Genomic DNA, 17,329 nt, shown 5'->3' with positions numbered 1-17,329 from the left:
GATCCTTATATCCTACTTCTTTTTTGGCACAGTTTCATTTTTGGGTGCAAGAAAATAAGGATTAGAAAGTAAGAAAAAAATAGAATAATATCTATATATTGATAATGTAAATTTTTTTATGCAATCAGTATTATTCACTTTTCATTTAAATGATACAATTATAGTGTAAAAAACTTTTAAATTATTGTCCGTATATATATATATATATATATTTATACATCTAAAGAATGTGCTTCTCCATGGACCACGGTAGGCTGGCTTTGGTAGGTAGTAGTAACTAAGTGACACCAGCCCAACCCAACCAAATATATTTCTGTAGGATGTTGACAAATTTTGCTTTCTGTTTCTTCCTATTCAGCCAAAAATCTCACTTACAAATTACAATCAGTAGAAAAAGGCAAACTAATTCTGAGAAGAAAGCAGGTTGTGAATTCATTGTTAATGGGTATCAACGTAAAAGGAAAAATAGAGAAAGTGAATGGGAAGGAATTGAGTTACACTGAATTTGCAAAGAGATATATGGACAAGAATGACCCTGTTGTGGTCACTGGATTAATGGACCTTCTTCATTGGAGAGCTTGTGTTGATTGGGTCACTCCTCTTGGCCAACCCAATTTTCATTTTTTCTCTTCTCACTTTGGGGCTTCTGAAGTTCAGGTAATCACTGTTTCTTTTCATTCAAAAACATGTTGGTTTTTGTTTGCACTCTTGGTTCTGGAATATCATGCTTCTGTTGTATCTTGTTTTTTTTTTATGATTTTAAAAATGGATGTTTTGAATGTATGTCCATTCAATGTCTTTTTGAGATTTGGGTTATGGAAGGGGAAAAATGGAAAATGAAAGCTTTTTTTTTGTATAGGCAATTGTTAGTATGTTAGTTGTTAGTATTTTGTTGTGGGTGAGACTCCACCCTCAACCTCCTGCACCCAACCTCCTGCACTCCATTCCTTACGACCGCCCTCTTCACCATCAGACCACCTTATGATTCCCGGAAAATGAAAGCTTTAACGTCATGAATTAATATACTCCTTCCATTTCCCTTCGTTTCTCTCTAAAACCCAACTTGCAAATGGACCCTAAAGACCAATTTGCGAGTTGGTTTTTGGAAGGGAAATGATGGAGAGCTATGAAATAACAGTTCTGGTTGACTTTGAAGCCTTACATTTCATTTCTTTCCCCTCTAAGACCCAACTCACAAGCAGACCCTAAATGAATGATTGGATGTATTCATTGAGTTAGGTTATGGATGGGTTGAATGTTTTGATAATATTTTCTTACAATGTTTGTTGGCCTTACTAGTAAAAGTTTGATAAACAAGTTCTCGAATTCAAGTAACATAAATCGAAAAAATAAGCAATGAGATAACTTTAACCCCTTAATGGATCTTACCATCTCGACTTGGATTAAACGAAGTCCAATGTGACTTCTGAATACCTGGGTTCTCCCATCCATCATAATCCAATCATTTGCGACCCATATAATAATAGATTGGTGATTGTGACTGATTGTACTCAAATTCTCAAACTCTATAATGAAATTAAAATAAATGGCATTTGTTACGTGAAGGTTGCAGATTGTGACATGAGAGAATTTACTGATCAGAAAAGAGAGGAGATGTCGGTCTCTGATTTTGTAGAACATTGCCTTCGAGTGGAGGGTTCTGCAGTTCAGTGCAATAATGAAAATCATACAAGTAATGATCACTCTGTACCATATTTGAAGGATTGGCATTTTGTAAAGGTCTTTATCTTTTTCATCTATTCTCCATTGGCTGACAGATATTAATGCCTATCGCATCTTTCCTAAGTGTTAAGTTATCTTTGTAGGGTCAGTTTTGTGTGCCAAAAATTGGTGACAAAACTCATCCTTGAATTTTTCTCCCCTATTTAAGGGGATACCAAACTTACTATGAAAGTTAAGGTTTATGTTTTCTGAATGATGTCATCATCCATATCATCAATCTGAATGATGCACGAACTTAGGATGATGCGGGTTTTGTTATATTGTAATGTGGATCATCCATGTCATCAGCCACAGTGGTCTGTTGTGGATGACAAAAAAATTAAATTCTCAATTAACCATCCCACAAGTCACACAAGTTAGGTGCCTTGGAGCTATCTTTTATCATACATGATTGAGAAATTGAGGGAAATGTAAGTCATAGGATTCTTGCTAGGTGAATGAAATGGAGGAATGCTCAAGGTGTTTGTGATCCAAAGGTACCTATGAAACAAAAATGGAAATTCTGCCAGAGAGCCATAAGACTAGTGATGCTCTATGGCACAGAATGCTGCACAATAAAGTGCCAGCAAGGTCATCAGATGAATCTGGCTGAGACAAGATTGTTGCAATAAATGCAGTGCATGCAAGAAGAGATAAGATCAACAATGAATGACAAATGTATTAGAGGGAAAGTAGGAGTGACACATATTAAGGAAAAGATGGTAGAATTGTGCTTAAAATGGTTTATACATGTGGGAAGAAAACCAATAGAATCTTTGGCTGGGAGAGGTTATCATAATGAGGATAATCCAACATTTACAGGCAGAGGACGACGTAGAAAAACTTTACGTGGAGCCATTAGAAGATACTTATACTTAAATGGATTATCGGAAGATTTGGATTTGATAGAACACAAGGGTGTTGTTTGATCCATGTAGTTGATTCCACATATTGGGAAAAGTCTTTGAATCTTTGATTATTGTCGCTGTACCATTCTCATTTAGTTTTGGTTGTTAATCAATGCTTTTGTCCAAATGAATTTGTACTGGTACTGTTTTGCATCAATCATAATTGTACGTAGAGTTTTTAGATGTTTATTTTGCTAATTGTTGGCTTTGTTGCTAATGCAAGCTCCTATAATCAAGTTGTAAGCTTGTGGCTTCTTTATATAGGCACACTATGTAAGAGCAAATGGAAGTTAATGAATGACTAGGATTATTGGTCCTTTTGGTGCTGAGAGTCCTCGTTACCATTACAGTCTAGCTGTTTTGTGATATATTCTTGTTTGCACAGATGACAAATTGCTTACTAATTTCTTCTTTCATCACTCTGGCAGGAGTATCCTGAATATGCAGCATACATCACTCCAATGTTGTTTTGTGATGATTGGCTCAACCTGTATCTTGACAACTTCAGAATGCATACAGATTCCACCACATGCCAACAGAACAAGGAAATATGTAGCTCTGACTATCGTTTTGTCTACATGGGGGTGAAAGGTTTGATTATAGGTGTAGTCGTGTAGTAAATTATTGTCGTATCAATTAATATCAGATGATTCCATACTCCCCTTACAGATAGGTGAACAACCTACAGGTAACTCATAGCTTTCATTTCTTCTGGCAGGATCTTGGACCCCTCTTCATGCCGATGTTTTCAGGTCCTATAGCTGGTCCTCAAATGTCTGTGGAAAGAAGAGATGGCTTTTTCTAGATCCTTCCCAGAGTCATCTTGTATTTGACAGGCTTGGATGCATATCTTTTGCAAAATAAATTAATGACATTGTCTCTGAATTCTTTGATTATTGTCTTTTTTATTTACTTGTCAACTTTTATTCAGGAATATGAAAAACTGTGTATATAATATCTTTGATGAAGTATCTGACTCAAAATTTCCTGGTTTTAAAAAGGTAAATTTCTAGTTTCCGTCTAGCCTCAAATCTTATTCAAATACACTTGTGCTTCAACCTTCAGTGGGTTTGTATATGTATGCAGGCTATCTGGTTAGAATGTACACAAGAAGCGGGAGAAATTATATTTGTTCCCAGTGGTTGGTATCATCAAGTTCATAATTTGGTATTTTCTGGTTACCTATGTGAAATGCTGTTATATTCCCATTTGGGTTAGAATAGGAATAATTTTATATACCCAATAGAAACAATTATCATGTAAATCATACTTAAGTTCCCATTTTCTTTGGCCCCATAAAAAATGTATCAGCACCATTTGCTTCTTAGTTTGTGCAGATTGTCAGAAGCCTCTCTTGCTGCAATTCATAATTTTTCTGTATCCAAATGGAAATTTTGTATGATTTATTGAATCTCCGTTAAATATGATGTTCTTAAGGAAGCAACATCATATTTAACAGGAGTTAGCTGTCAAAATCACTAGGACACAATGATTACTTCCATCCGAATCATTAAGATAATGGTTAGTTCTTTGATTAGATTAGATGGTATAAGCAAGGTAGCTACACAATTAGGATAGGAAACTATCATGGCTATTGAAAACATGGATTTCCTGCTCAAAATTTCAGTCTATGCTGGCTTTATTATCAGATGATTCTGTGCAGGATATTTGATGTGATCTGATCATTTGACGCTATCTCTTTTGCATTCAGGAAGATACGATATCTATAAACCACAATTGGTTCAACGCCTATAACCTTTCTTGGGTGGTAAATTAAGCAATGCAATCAAGTTCATATTTGAGACTGAGAGTCAAGTTAAAGGATAAATGTAATTGACATATGTTATCTCATGATTTTTCATGCTATGGCAGTGGAATTTACTTCTAAGGGATTACGAAGAGGCCAAGGAATACATAGAAGACATCAAGGATGTATGTGATGACTTTGAAGGTCTCTGCCAGCGAAATCTTGCTGCTAACACAGGTGTTGTATATGTGCTGGTTGATTGCTTTTACCTACTATTAGACTATATGAAATTATTTTAGAATATCTTAATTATATTATAGAGAATATATAGATGATACATAGATATGGAGAAAATATATCTCATATTATGATGATTATATTTTATATTTGTTTAAAGTATCTTAGAAGATCTCTTCGGATTGAAATTACCTTCTTTTATCTTTTATAATTTGTTTTCTTAATTATGAATATAGTATTAGTATAAAATAAGTGTTAATATTTTGTCCTTACTTTTTATTACATGGCATTGGTTTTTAGGTTTTTTTTATAAAACACTCCTCTTTCTTTCTTTTAAGAAGACACGTGACTACTAACCTAAAAAAAAGTCACGTGACACTTCTTCCCCTTCTTCTCCTCCCTTCTTCTCTTCCCTATTTCTCCTCCCTTCCTCTTTCCTTTCCCTCTGCCCCTTCTGTGAATTTATTTTTAGTTTCCCTCTTTACATGTCAACACTTTCATCTTAATGTCTTACTTATATTTTTTTCTTTTCCTTTTATTTTCCCCTTCCCTTCCTTTTGTGAGTTTCTTTTTGTTGTCAAAACATAAAGAGAATGAATTACTTATATTTTTAATGTTTTTGGTGTATTTGTATATTTATATGTGGAGGATATAACATATAATTTTGTGTATTTAAGTTTTCTTTGTGTATTTATATGTTTAGGATATAAATTACTTATATTTTAACCTTAGTTGTAGCGGTCATCCCGCTATCCGCCATCCCGCTATAGTGTTTTTGGGGTCGACCGCTATGCTTCGCTATCCGCAATTGATTACCTAGGTTTGTATCACAATATCATATCACCATCATTCGCAATATTATCAATTCAATTTACTATCTTGAGCATTCGGTTTTCTCCTTCAATATTTTAACACTATAATTTCAACATAGTATCAGAGTCATGGTATTCGCCTTGAGCGAGGGTTAGTCTTGTCACTTGTGATCCTTTTGCCGATTGGTTTAACAGTTGTCACCTTGTTGCTCACTTTTTAGTCATTGTCATCTCACTTTCAAGGCTTGTCATTTCCATTGTTTTATCATCCTTCTATCCTCCCTCTTTAGCATGTTGGTTATCTCTCCCTATTTTCTAGTTTTGTTCTTGTTGCACGATTTTGTTAAAGCTTCAATCTGCGTCGCCCATCTTGGATTTCTGGTTGTCATCTACGTCACAAGTATTGTTGGTTTTCTCTTCTCTCCATATGTGATACGTTGGATGCGTATGATGTAGATGCTGCAACTTGAAGGGGAGCGTTGGGTATAGAATGAAGTGATTCAAACCTTGTGTGGTTTAGACTATTGTGATCTGGCTAGAGTTGGTGATTGTGTTCTTGTGTTTATCAAGTTTCTTCTTGACGCTTGTGATGTCGTCCCGATTATTGGTTAAATGATGGTGGCTTGTGGTTGGTGGTGCTCTGTAATTCTTCCTTATTGGAGATCAATCCTCAAATGTGGTCCTTGTTTTTGGTGTTGCCTGTTGTATGACCATCATTCTTGTTAGTCTGCTTCTGCTCATGGTGGTTAAGTTTGGAGATGGGTTCTGCAATGGATGGTTAAGTGTTGTTTGCTTTTGTCCATGGTGGTTAAGCATTATTTGCTTCTGTCTATGGTGGTTAAGCTTAGAGATAGCTTCTACCATGAATGGTTAAGCATTGCTTACTTCTGTCCATTGTGTTTAACTTGGAGATTGTCTCTGCCATGGATGGTTAAACTTTGTTGCCTATATGGGATTTGGAGATTGTAGTTCTTATTAGTGGTTTAGGGCATTTGTTCTAGCTACCTTAGACTACCTTCATTGTAGTTATCGTTCCACTATCCTCATTGTAGATTTTGCCAACATTTACAACAACTTGAATCCATGTTTGGTGGAGCCTATATAATTATTTTGGTTATTTTCCTTTTTAAAAGGATTATTCATAACAAGTAGGATAATAGGGCAAATCACAAGTGTATGATTTCGTCGTCAAGTAATAAAAAACATCGATCCCATGAGGAGTGGAGAGTTTCTTAAATTCTAGCAATTAATTTCTTAACTCAAAATGTGATTAAAACAGAGTTGACAATAATGAAAGGCTTGATAGCAATAAATTATGACAACAATGAAATAATTAAGACTTAGATTAGGAAAAGTTCTCAGTATAAGGTTACCTTCTTTACACTCGCAAATCATTGATTTTGCTTCTTTTCATGAACTTTAGGTCATGAGGGTGAATTGCTCTTTGATATGTGTCTTCCTCTCTCGAGCTCCGACACGTGTAGTCAATTGAAGTTGCACCTACTCTCGTGGTACGGTTATCAATCAAATCCTTTATTTGGATCTTTCTATCCAATTGCTTTGTAGCAACCCAAGGGAAATCCTAGAAAACCCCCGAGAATCCCAAGACTACTCTTGTGACTTAAGATTCTAATTTGAATAACTGAATAATCGGATAGTTGGGTTCACCTCTCGGTCCTTTCCCAATATATCTAAGAGGTGTAACTTGTTGGCCAAATAATTCACACGAATAAAATATCAGTTTAATGATTCAAATCACAATACTCAATGAAATAGAAGTAGAAACAAGTATTTAATGAATGGAAAAGGGCATTGCCCCTATCCTAGAAACAAGCGAATTACTCATTTATAATGGAGATGAAATTACAAAATTCTAATGAGAACATAGAGAAAATAGCAATGTCAAACCTAAGCAGAGTAAAACGTGCCTCCATCTTGGGGGGAAATCCTTATTTATCATCGTTACAAGGGATCAAGCTAAGCCTAACAAATTCAATCTTGATATCGAGAATTAGGAACAAATTCAGTCAATCTACGACCATGGGCCCATCCACGGCCTGGTCGTGGATCGTGGCCTCCAATGGATGGCTTCCAGCAGTCGTCTAGCACATGGCCGTGTCTCAGTACACGGCCTGGGTACACGACCATGGGTCAGGGCACGAACTTGCCATGTAACCCTCTGATTTGGGGATGAAATTTATCAATTAACACATGGTCGTGGGCCCATGCATAGCCTGGTTGTCCTGTGCCTTTATTTTTTGTCGCTCTTCTTCATTCCAAGCTCAATGGTGTTCTTCACTATGTCTGATTCCATGCTTCAAACTTCTTTTGGTCCTTCAATTGGCCTTCCCATGGCCCCACTACCTATTTCCTTTTTTCTTGCATCCAATCCCTGCTCATTTTAGTCTGAATCTATTTGTCCTATACAACACAACCAAAAATACACACATAACCCGAACAAAGAGAAATAGAGGTTAAAAACTATTCTAAAGTCTTCATTATGTCCTAGAACGCGAGTTAAATGCAATACAAATGTAGTACAATTTTACACTCATCATGTGGGAGTATTAAAATATATGAAATTATCTTAAAATATATTATAGAGAATATCTTGATGATATATAGATATTGAAAAAATATCTCATTATTTTGATTATATCTTAGATTTGTTTAGAATATCTTGGAAAATCTCTTAGGATTGAAGATTACTTAGTTAGGAGTGTAGTATTAGTATAAATAAGGGTTAATATTATGCCTTTTGTATCAAAATATCATCATATTATCATTCAAAATATCATAAATACAATTTACTTTTTTGAGCATTCTTTTTTCTCCTTCCATGTCTAAATCCTATAATTTCAACACCGACGACATGTCATAAGTTGTCATATACTCTTGCATTAAACAAATGCATATTTGATCTAACTCTTCTCTTGGTAGATTGAGTCATTCATTTGTTACAAAATTTTATGATGATCAACTATGAATAGACTGGTTACTTTTTCAAATTATTAATTTGAATAGTTTGTTTAATCTCAATCTAAGTTTTTCTTTTTAAAATTATATATTCTTGCTTTCTGGTGCAATTGGCCTTAGCCTAACGACATAAATATGTAACTTTGGTGCCAAATTTGATAGAAACAACATTTGCATAGCATACTATACCCAATTGAGGATGCTTTTGGTGGTTACATAGTTAAACTGATTCTTCTTTTAAAACAGGGATGAATTTTTATGACTTCTTCACTTTAATATCATACTTCACATTGGCCAACTTGGCCTTGTTTTGCTATATAAATGGAATATATGGAAGTCACACTGGGTGTTCATCCACAGTAGCTCATCATTTATCTATGAATCTTGCATCTATAAGGAAGGTTGCATTAGAGATGAAACAGAAGCATGCTCTGGAAGGAAGCCATCATTTGGTTGTTGATATGACCAAAATATTTGAAGATACAAGGTTTTTCAAATTGTGCGTGGATTTGGGAAGAACATATGCAATGATACATGAGCAACCTTTTTTGTTATCTGATTTTGAGAGAGCTTCAATCAGTGATTTGATGGACCTCAGTGTTTTGAGAGCATACACTTCTTCACAGGTCTACACACCTGAAGATCTCATTAATTTTATAGATAATGTTGTTGCAGAAGAACTTCATGCTTATATGAGAGTAGGACTAGGATGAATGACATCTTGAGAAGACCTCATATTGTACCTCTTTAAAGAGGATACGTCTCGATATAACAATAAGGTTGTTTGTCTTGTGAATTGGAGGTCATGAGTTGAAATCCTAGAAATAGTCTTTCCATTTGCGAGAACTGGGTAGCTGTTACATTGAGTCCTCTTAAAATGCTTTTGAAATTCATGTTTGACAACTGATTGCACTGGAAGTTGGGTTCAGCCATTGAATTCAACAATTTTTAACTCTGCCACCTTTTCATATACATACACCTCTTTGATATCAACCCTCCAAGTTTTAGTAGTGAGAGTTGAGTTTGGTTGTGAAATCCTAGAAACTAGGTAGTAAAAGGCATCATATGTTACCATAATGGTCAATATGTTGGTGTGTCTCATGTCAAATTCTCAATTTTGACAACACATTTTTTAATTCCAAAGTAGTTGTGTGAAGCAGGACCACTAGGTTTTCCACCCCAAGATGGTGGAAGTTGAGGGATACCCACCTTGTGCTTTTGCTTGTTATTGTTACTTGTGTTAAGTCCGTGTACTACACAAGCACTGGTCTATTCTGTTGTAGATAAAATAAAATAACAGAAAATAAAATTGTGATAGTATTTTGTGGTTCAAAATAAAGAGTTTAATAATTTTTATCATGCATATATTTATTAGCTAATATCCACTGAATCAAAGAAAAAGAACATGTAACAATTATAAAGATTCCATGTTTGAATAGAGTTATATTTTAGATGAATTAATTTAATAAGGATGGGGAACATCTACTATTGTTTTCTTGAATGAACACCGTAATTAATCACTGAAAAATCACATAGACAATTGATGATTGAAAAATAATAACAACCAAAGCATTTACCCCTGGGCTACTACATGGATTGGATACGCCATAATATTTTATCATAAAACATGTTTATCGATAAAACATTGATTTTTAAGTATTTTTTATCATTTTTTATGGTTTTTCTTGGTCTCTTTCTTTCACTAGGAATTGGATAAGTTTCCATTTGATCTACTCTCCTTATGGGAGCATTTATTAGTTTCCTTCTCACATATCCAAATCATCCAAGATGTGACTATACCATATTTTTTACAATATCATCTACCACAACTTTGTTCCTATTGTGTTTATTTCTAATTCTATCTTGTTTAGGGTTTTCATTCATCCAAGTCAGCATTCTCATATTTTGTTATATGAAGTCTATTCTCTTCTTGACATTTTATCGCTCAACTTTAGTTCTGTATAACATTGCAGATGTTATATTTTTGTGATAAAATTTTCTCCTTAAGCATGAGTGATACTTTTTATCACAAATGACATCTGAAACACTCTGTCATCTCATACAACTCGTTTGCATACTATGGTTCACATCTCTATCAATTCTCTCATTATCTTGTATGGTTGACCCAATATATTTAAATCTAGTGACTTATGATATGTTATGATCCCCAACTTTTACCTCTATAGTAGGGTTTGTTTGCCTCTTGCAAAATTTACACTCCATATATTATGTCTTACTTTGAATTATATGAAATCCATATGTTTCTAAAGCTTTTTTCTACATTTCTAACGTCACATTTAATTCTTCTCTCGAATCTTCCACTAAGACAATAGCATTCGCGAAGAGCATGCATTGTGCCGCTGGTTCTTGGTATGCTTAATGAACATATCCAAGACCAATGTAAACAAGTAGTGGCTCAACGTTGACCCTTGATGTAGTCTTCTGGCAATAGGAGAATCTTCTAAGATATTATCTTGTATTCTCATGCTGGTCTTGACCTATCATATACGAATATAGGCAATGCAAACATTTTTCTTTCCTAAATCAATGAAGACCATATGCAAGTTTCTTTGGTTCCTTCCATATCTTTCCATCAATCATTGTGGCAAATATATAACATTCATGATACAGATATTAGTTTCTCATAGGAAATAAAATATCTATAAAATTAATCTTTAAAAGGACCAATTTAACATTTCAAATTTCGTATGATCAAATTGGGACCTTCTTAGGGACCAGCCATTTTGAGATTACTTTTTACTTTTCTCTTCTTAAGAGTTAGAGGTGGTATCCTTGAAAATGGTAACTTCTATCACACAAGCTTTGAATGCAACAGGCGGATACTCATGTTTAGAGGTACTGACGGTGCTATGTATGTTTCAGGCTGATTTTTTGAAAAATATTTATATTCCAAAATATAATTTTTTTAATTGTAAATAACATGTTTCATGGAAAACAAATAATCATTCTTGTGTTGAATTATTTTATAATATTATGAATATGCACCTTAAGGAACTTTATAATTGTTTTTCCGAGACAAATATTCAATTATTTCTTTATATGTCTTGTTTGAGTCTACCGATTTTTTTATCTATTTTTGATATGACAAAATTGATTAAATTTGTAATGTTTTATCTATGTGTTTCTTGTTCAACTGATTTAGTGATGTTTGATAATCAACTTCAAACCTTCATCATTGACATGCATATTGGTTTGAATTTGCTTCTTTGAAAGGAATTCATAATTTTCAAGATAAATTGATTGAAAGTGGAAGACACATTATTTATGTGCTAGTTTATTTTTTTTGAAGTTAGCAATACAACTATTAAAATAACTTTTTCAACTAAAAATTGTGAAAAATAGATTAAGTAATCGAATGAGAGATGTATGGATGAATTATTATCTAGTGGCTTATATTTAGCAAGAAGTATTCAACAACATTAATAACAAATTGATCATTCAACGATTTCAAAATGTAAAATCACATAGAGACTAAATATGAAATATGTAATTTATTTGATTAAATATATTTAATTTTTTATTTTTGACATTAATATTTTCATCTTTTTATAGTTGATGATATAAATTATTTTAATTTTTAACATATGTTATAAACCCTATCTTAATTCCTAGATTTGTGACTGTTTAGAGGATACACCTATTAGAATACCTTTAACAAAGGACTCTCAACACAAGAACTACCTTATTATTCATAAAAGAGTGTCTTGTTGTGAGAACTGGATCAGAAGGACGGTTCGACCGGTCTAACTGCTGACCGGACTTGAAAATGGTTCTGTATTACAGTCTTAATCGAATGAGAGTTGGACTGCTTTGAACTGGGGAAATTCTAGTCCGACCGTGTTAAACCCAGTTAAACCAAATTAACCCAGGAAGTTAACCAGATGGTTCACTTAAAAATTAAAAAAAAAGGAACAATACTCTAATATTTTATTTTACTACAAAACACGAAAATGTTATTACTTCAATATAATTATTAATTATATAAAGTTTTACATTTATATATAACTATATATTTATAGATAAAAATTATTAATTATGTATGGATCACCCAATCAGACCCGACAGTTTAACCGTTTAAACCAAATACAGGACCTCTGTCGATTGGACGTCCGGCTCGGGTTTCACAACATTAATAAATACTCCATATTTACCGTATATACTTGTATGCATAAATTCTTCTTAAAACTTGGCATGTACATTCCAAAAATCATTATTTACTAAATAAAATTATTGTTTATAGAGTGAGTGACAACCCTCCATCCCACTAAAAAATTTTGTTCCTGAAATTCGCTAGTGCATAGAAAGGGTTCTACCATAACATTCTCTATTTTCATGTCCTTACGTAGTTTCTGACTCTAAACATGACCGAATAATTTTTGAATCAATTACTTGGATTGACCAGAATTTGACCCTGCCAGAAATTCAACAACAACCTGCAGAATTGGTCTATTTCTTAGCATCTCAACTAAAGTTTTTGAAGAAAAAAACTATATAAAAGGAGCAATTGCTTCAAATCTTAACAATTAGAGCTACAAAACATTAACTTTGTACCTTTAGGTTAGTTTGGGAGTTGGATTTTGGAGGGGAAAGAAGGGAAATGGAAGACTTGTGAATCATCTCACAAGTGCATTTCATGGCTCTCAAGCCTTCCTTTTCCTTCTCTTTTCTTCTTTCCCCTCTAAAATTCAACTCCTAAACTAACCCTTAGTGTTTGAGTCATGTGCAAATGTGGAATTTACCCCTTAATGTTTAAGAAAGTGCACTTTATTCCTTATACTTCATGAGCAATTTACCCCTTATGTTAATCTTGCTGTTAAATATTAACGAAAATAGTTATGTAAATTTACTTTCAAATATGCCCCTTCAAAAGTCTTTTATTTTTCGCACTTTCTGCATCTATTGTATGAACACCCTAACTAGAAAGCCCTAATTTTTATACCCTAGCCTTCACTCACCTAAAGACGAAACAAGAAAAATAGAACCTGGAATTAGACTAAGTCACTCACTAAAGTTCATTTTTTTTTTTTCAAATATAATAAAACAACTCCTTCAATTGAGAAGTTGTTACAGTTCATGGTCACTTACGTGTGCATGACAAGCATTAGTTTAAACTTCAAAAGGCTTCTCCAACAATTGACGCTCAAGCTGTGTAAGTGCACAGTTATATTGTCAACGATATTTCTTAATTAATTGAAAGAATGATCAATAAATTAGATAAATATTAAATGTCAAAATGATCATAAATTTACTACTAATTTTGTCCCACTTTAACTCATTGTTAAACCCAAATTGTTGGTTTTGTATTCTTAAGTGATTAAAACTTGTTAATTGGTCAAATATCATATTTGAAATGTTTGTGTAGGCTTATGCCAGAGGAATGATCGGAAAAAACTAAGTTTCAGTGAAAAGTTCACTTAGGCTCACCACAGGAACCAAACTCAGCAAATAAGACAGCAAGTACATGCACTTGGCATAACAAGCTACGCTCAGCGGTAGAATGACTTGCACCCAATGCAACCATGAGATGGGCGAATTTAATTGTGTAATTCAACAATTAATCTCTATCTTGGATACAGCAAGTGAAAAAGGAGGTACGCTTAGTGCGAAGACGTGCACCTAATGCAAGGTGGTGCACTAAAAGGTCAAACTTGACTAGGCGAAATGATGCGCTCAGCGCAAGTCAATGTGTTGAACGTGAAAGTTAGTTTTCAGACACTATTTAAGGTGTTTAACTTGAGTTTATAATACACTTGTAATACATTATATTCTTAGTTTAATTTTAGCGAGTTTAGCTCATTAGAATGGTAATTCATCATCCATGAGTTGTATTCTCTATTACATGTGCTTGCATTTAGTTACCATGAGTAGCTAAATTCTTTACTATTGGGAATGAATATAATATGATTGATTCAGTTTTATGTTAATTCATTATGTTTTGATTCTTTGGGTTGTGTATGTGTTTGATGCTTACTTTGAGTTTCATCATCTTATTGTATGAACTGTGAATGAAAATCTTGGAGAAATTCTTGTTATAATTTTGATTTTATTCTACTCTTCAATTGGTAAATTGCTAGACATATATCTACACCAAAGTGTCACTTTATGCATGTTATTGTGTTAGTTTCTAGACATAGAGCTAATTCAATAACTTAATTACTCTCAAATATGTTAACATAGACTACTAGACATAGAAGTATTTTTAACGGTTCATATATCTTCATCTTGTTAATTTAGTTGTTAGACATAGAGCTATTTTAATAAAGTATTAACAGGACCAAGACACAGTTAGTATAATTGATGTATTGCATTTTTCCTCAATTTCACATGCATATACTATAGACATAGAGTTATGATTTCGTGAGTCATAATTCTTTATCTTATGTAAAGTTACTTGGACATTGAGCTATTGCATAAGCTACTAAATTGACTAAGACGTTAGTTTTTAGTAGTTTTTAGGTCATTTGTGTGAAAGAATCATTGCTATGTGAATTAATATTGTTGAATTGTGTGTACATCGATAGTGAGTGGGAAATTTGATCCTAACATCTTTTATCAAAGTATTGTATCCCATTTGTCACTTGTAGTATAATTATAAATCCAAAACCTTTTGAAAGTAACTTAGAGTAGCAATTGTTGGTTGAAAGGCTAATATCCACCAAGTCTTTATGGATCTGACAACCTTCTCTATACTTATTTGTGACATCGTTTCGTTATTTATATATCAATTTGCTAGTTAGCAATAAACAAAAAAATAAAATAAAATAGAAGTAAAAATTAGATATTGTTTCTCGATAAGGTTACCACTTGACTTTAGTGATATTTCTGCAAATCTTTCATAAATTCATAAATTTGTGAAGGTAAGTCACCCATTTGTAGGTTGAATTTTCTATTGAGATACAAAACTCGTATTCGATTGAAACATGTACTTGCTCTCGTAGTCTGGACAACCTCTTAATAACAACCCAATAAAAACCTTCGTGTATTCTAGAACTACTCTCATGATCAAAGACTCAAGTTTAGTCGTTGTAGGTCTGGTAGTTGAATTATCTTCTTTGTACTTCCCCAATATATCTAAGATATACAAACATATGACCACTAAATTCATACGGTTGAACTTACTAGAACACTCAATAAGTAGTTAATAATAACAACTCATCACTCAATTGTCAAGGGGCATATCCCCTTAAACTAGAAAATAGGGAAGTACTCACTCATTGTCATGGAGAAATCAAAACCCATGACTGAGAATACATGAATGGCAAGTATAACTTTTATTTTTTGGACTTAATGTGTGTTTACATCACGTTATAAGGCATCAATATATAGAAATCTCGATTAGGATTCAACTCCATACAAAACGTTAACCAAAATCAACTAAAATTCTAATTAAATTTGAAATGTGTGTTGATCCATGACTGTGTAATATAGGCAGGTCGTAGATCAGTTTTCTTTTGGTAGGCTATGGGTGATGAAAGATAATTTGATGAAAGTTATTTTCTTCGTCATTACTATTGTTACTATCAATTCGATCCAATTGTAGTATAATATATGGTTTTGTCTATCCACGAGGAATTAGTAATAAATTGTCATTCTTTAGTTTAGATCTTTAAACAACGAGATTTCAGGAGAGATTTGATTGTTTTTTATGAAACAAAAGCATGTAAAAAGCAAGATTAAAAAGAAGCCTTAAAGTAATGAGAACAATGTTGGAATTGAAATTCACCTTTTAATTTTTCAATATCTGATTAAATCATGTTTTATGTTTGATTTCATCCCATCAATTTTTATTCCTTTTATAGTTCCCTAGTAAAAATGATTATCAACTCACTTTCTAACTATCAATCATTTGAGAAATTAAGAAAACAAGTTGCATTAAGCTTGGACATTGGTTGATAAATGAACCAAGTTTATTCATAGAACTTAGATTCATTAGATGACAAATCTGAGTAGATTCAGAACAATTAGTTTCCACTTAATATATTAAATTCATCTTTTAGTTGATCATTCTAAAACAAGCATGACATATAAGATTATATCATTAAAACCAAAGCATAGAAATATATATTTGTATATAGAAATAAAAAATAGATACATAGAGCGAAAGCGTTACACCAAATTCCAACAATATAAAATTAGTTATCTATAGTCATGGATTCTTTCAAGCTCCAAGTAAAGATCCAAAAAGTGATTTATATAATCTTCACACTTTCTCTACTCCTATCCCCTCTTGAATTTTCGTCAGTTTTGGCTGCCAAGATAGTATGTTGATTTACAAAGGGGAAGAATCCTTTTGTATAGTTTTCTAGGCGCTCCGTGCCATGTTTCCCTCACTTGAGGGTTTTCTTTTGGTCAGGCCTTCCAACACCCTGTGTAAGGTGCTCAACATCATGGTTTCCTTCTCCTTTGGGTTTGTTGAATGTTAGGATGCCCATTGCCATGTGCAGGGTGCCCAATGCCCTGTTCCCCCACTTGAGCGAGATTTGGACAGTAAGCTCTAGTTTTTAATCCTTGCAATAGGTTGAAAAAATTGTCGTTTCTTCAGCTCCTATTCACCCTGAATCAACATTTCCCTTGAATTCTTCAACCTTAAACTCAGAGTGAAATTAGAAATATAAATTCACATTTATAGAAGTTCTAGTCAAAAGGTGTAATATGTAAGATACTTCTTATGATTCAAAATAAATAAGTGCTCTAAAATCTATTAGAAAATACGATAAATTTGATACTTATCAATTTCCCCAACTTAAAATTATGTTTTCCCTCAAACAAAAAGGTATTGATCAACAAAAAATTATATATACAAGCCTTCTTCAATAAGTTGGACCCATGAAAAATAAAAATCAAGAATCTTTCCACTTTGCAGGATGCTCCCCAATAACATATGTGATGCCCACAAATGATGCTTA

The 17,329-nt window shown here is 33.2% G+C and overlaps 1 protein-coding gene across 4 annotated transcripts; it reads left to right on the top strand.

Moving 5' to 3' along the window:
• The first annotated feature begins 298 nt into the window (after nucleotides 1-298).
• LOC109339224 (jmjC domain-containing protein 4) lies at nucleotides 299-9,582 on the top strand. 4 transcript variants are annotated; one of them, XM_019576637.1, is made up of 10 exons: nucleotides 300-657; nucleotides 1,567-1,740; nucleotides 3,059-3,221; nucleotides 3,349-3,466; nucleotides 3,562-3,631; nucleotides 3,717-3,797; nucleotides 4,342-4,398; nucleotides 4,503-4,614; nucleotides 8,649-9,073; nucleotides 9,122-9,582. In XM_019576637.1, the coding sequence occupies exons 1-10, from the start codon at nucleotides 442-444 to the stop codon at nucleotides 9,125-9,127; spliced, it is 1,422 nt and encodes a 473-aa protein (XP_019432182.1). In that variant the 5' UTR covers nucleotides 300-441; the 3' UTR covers nucleotides 9,128-9,582. The 4 variants fall into 4 exon arrangements, with proteins under 4 accessions (XP_019432181.1, XP_019432184.1, XP_019432182.1 ...); XM_019576636.1 differs by having other exon boundaries at nucleotides 299-657; nucleotides 8,649-9,582; XM_019576640.1 differs by having other exon boundaries at nucleotides 555-657; nucleotides 1,574-1,740; nucleotides 8,649-9,582.
• Nucleotides 9,583-17,329: the final 7,747 nt, after the last annotated feature.

This window comes from Lupinus angustifolius, unplaced genomic scaffold, assembly GCF_001865875.1.
Source record: "Lupinus angustifolius cultivar Tanjil unplaced genomic scaffold, LupAngTanjil_v1.0 Scaffold_61_1, whole genome shotgun sequence".
NCBI lineage: Eukaryota > Viridiplantae > Streptophyta > Magnoliopsida > Fabales > Fabaceae > Lupinus > Lupinus angustifolius.
The sequence above is the reverse complement of the archived record's forward strand: the minus strand, read 5'-3'. Positions and strand labels throughout refer to the sequence as shown.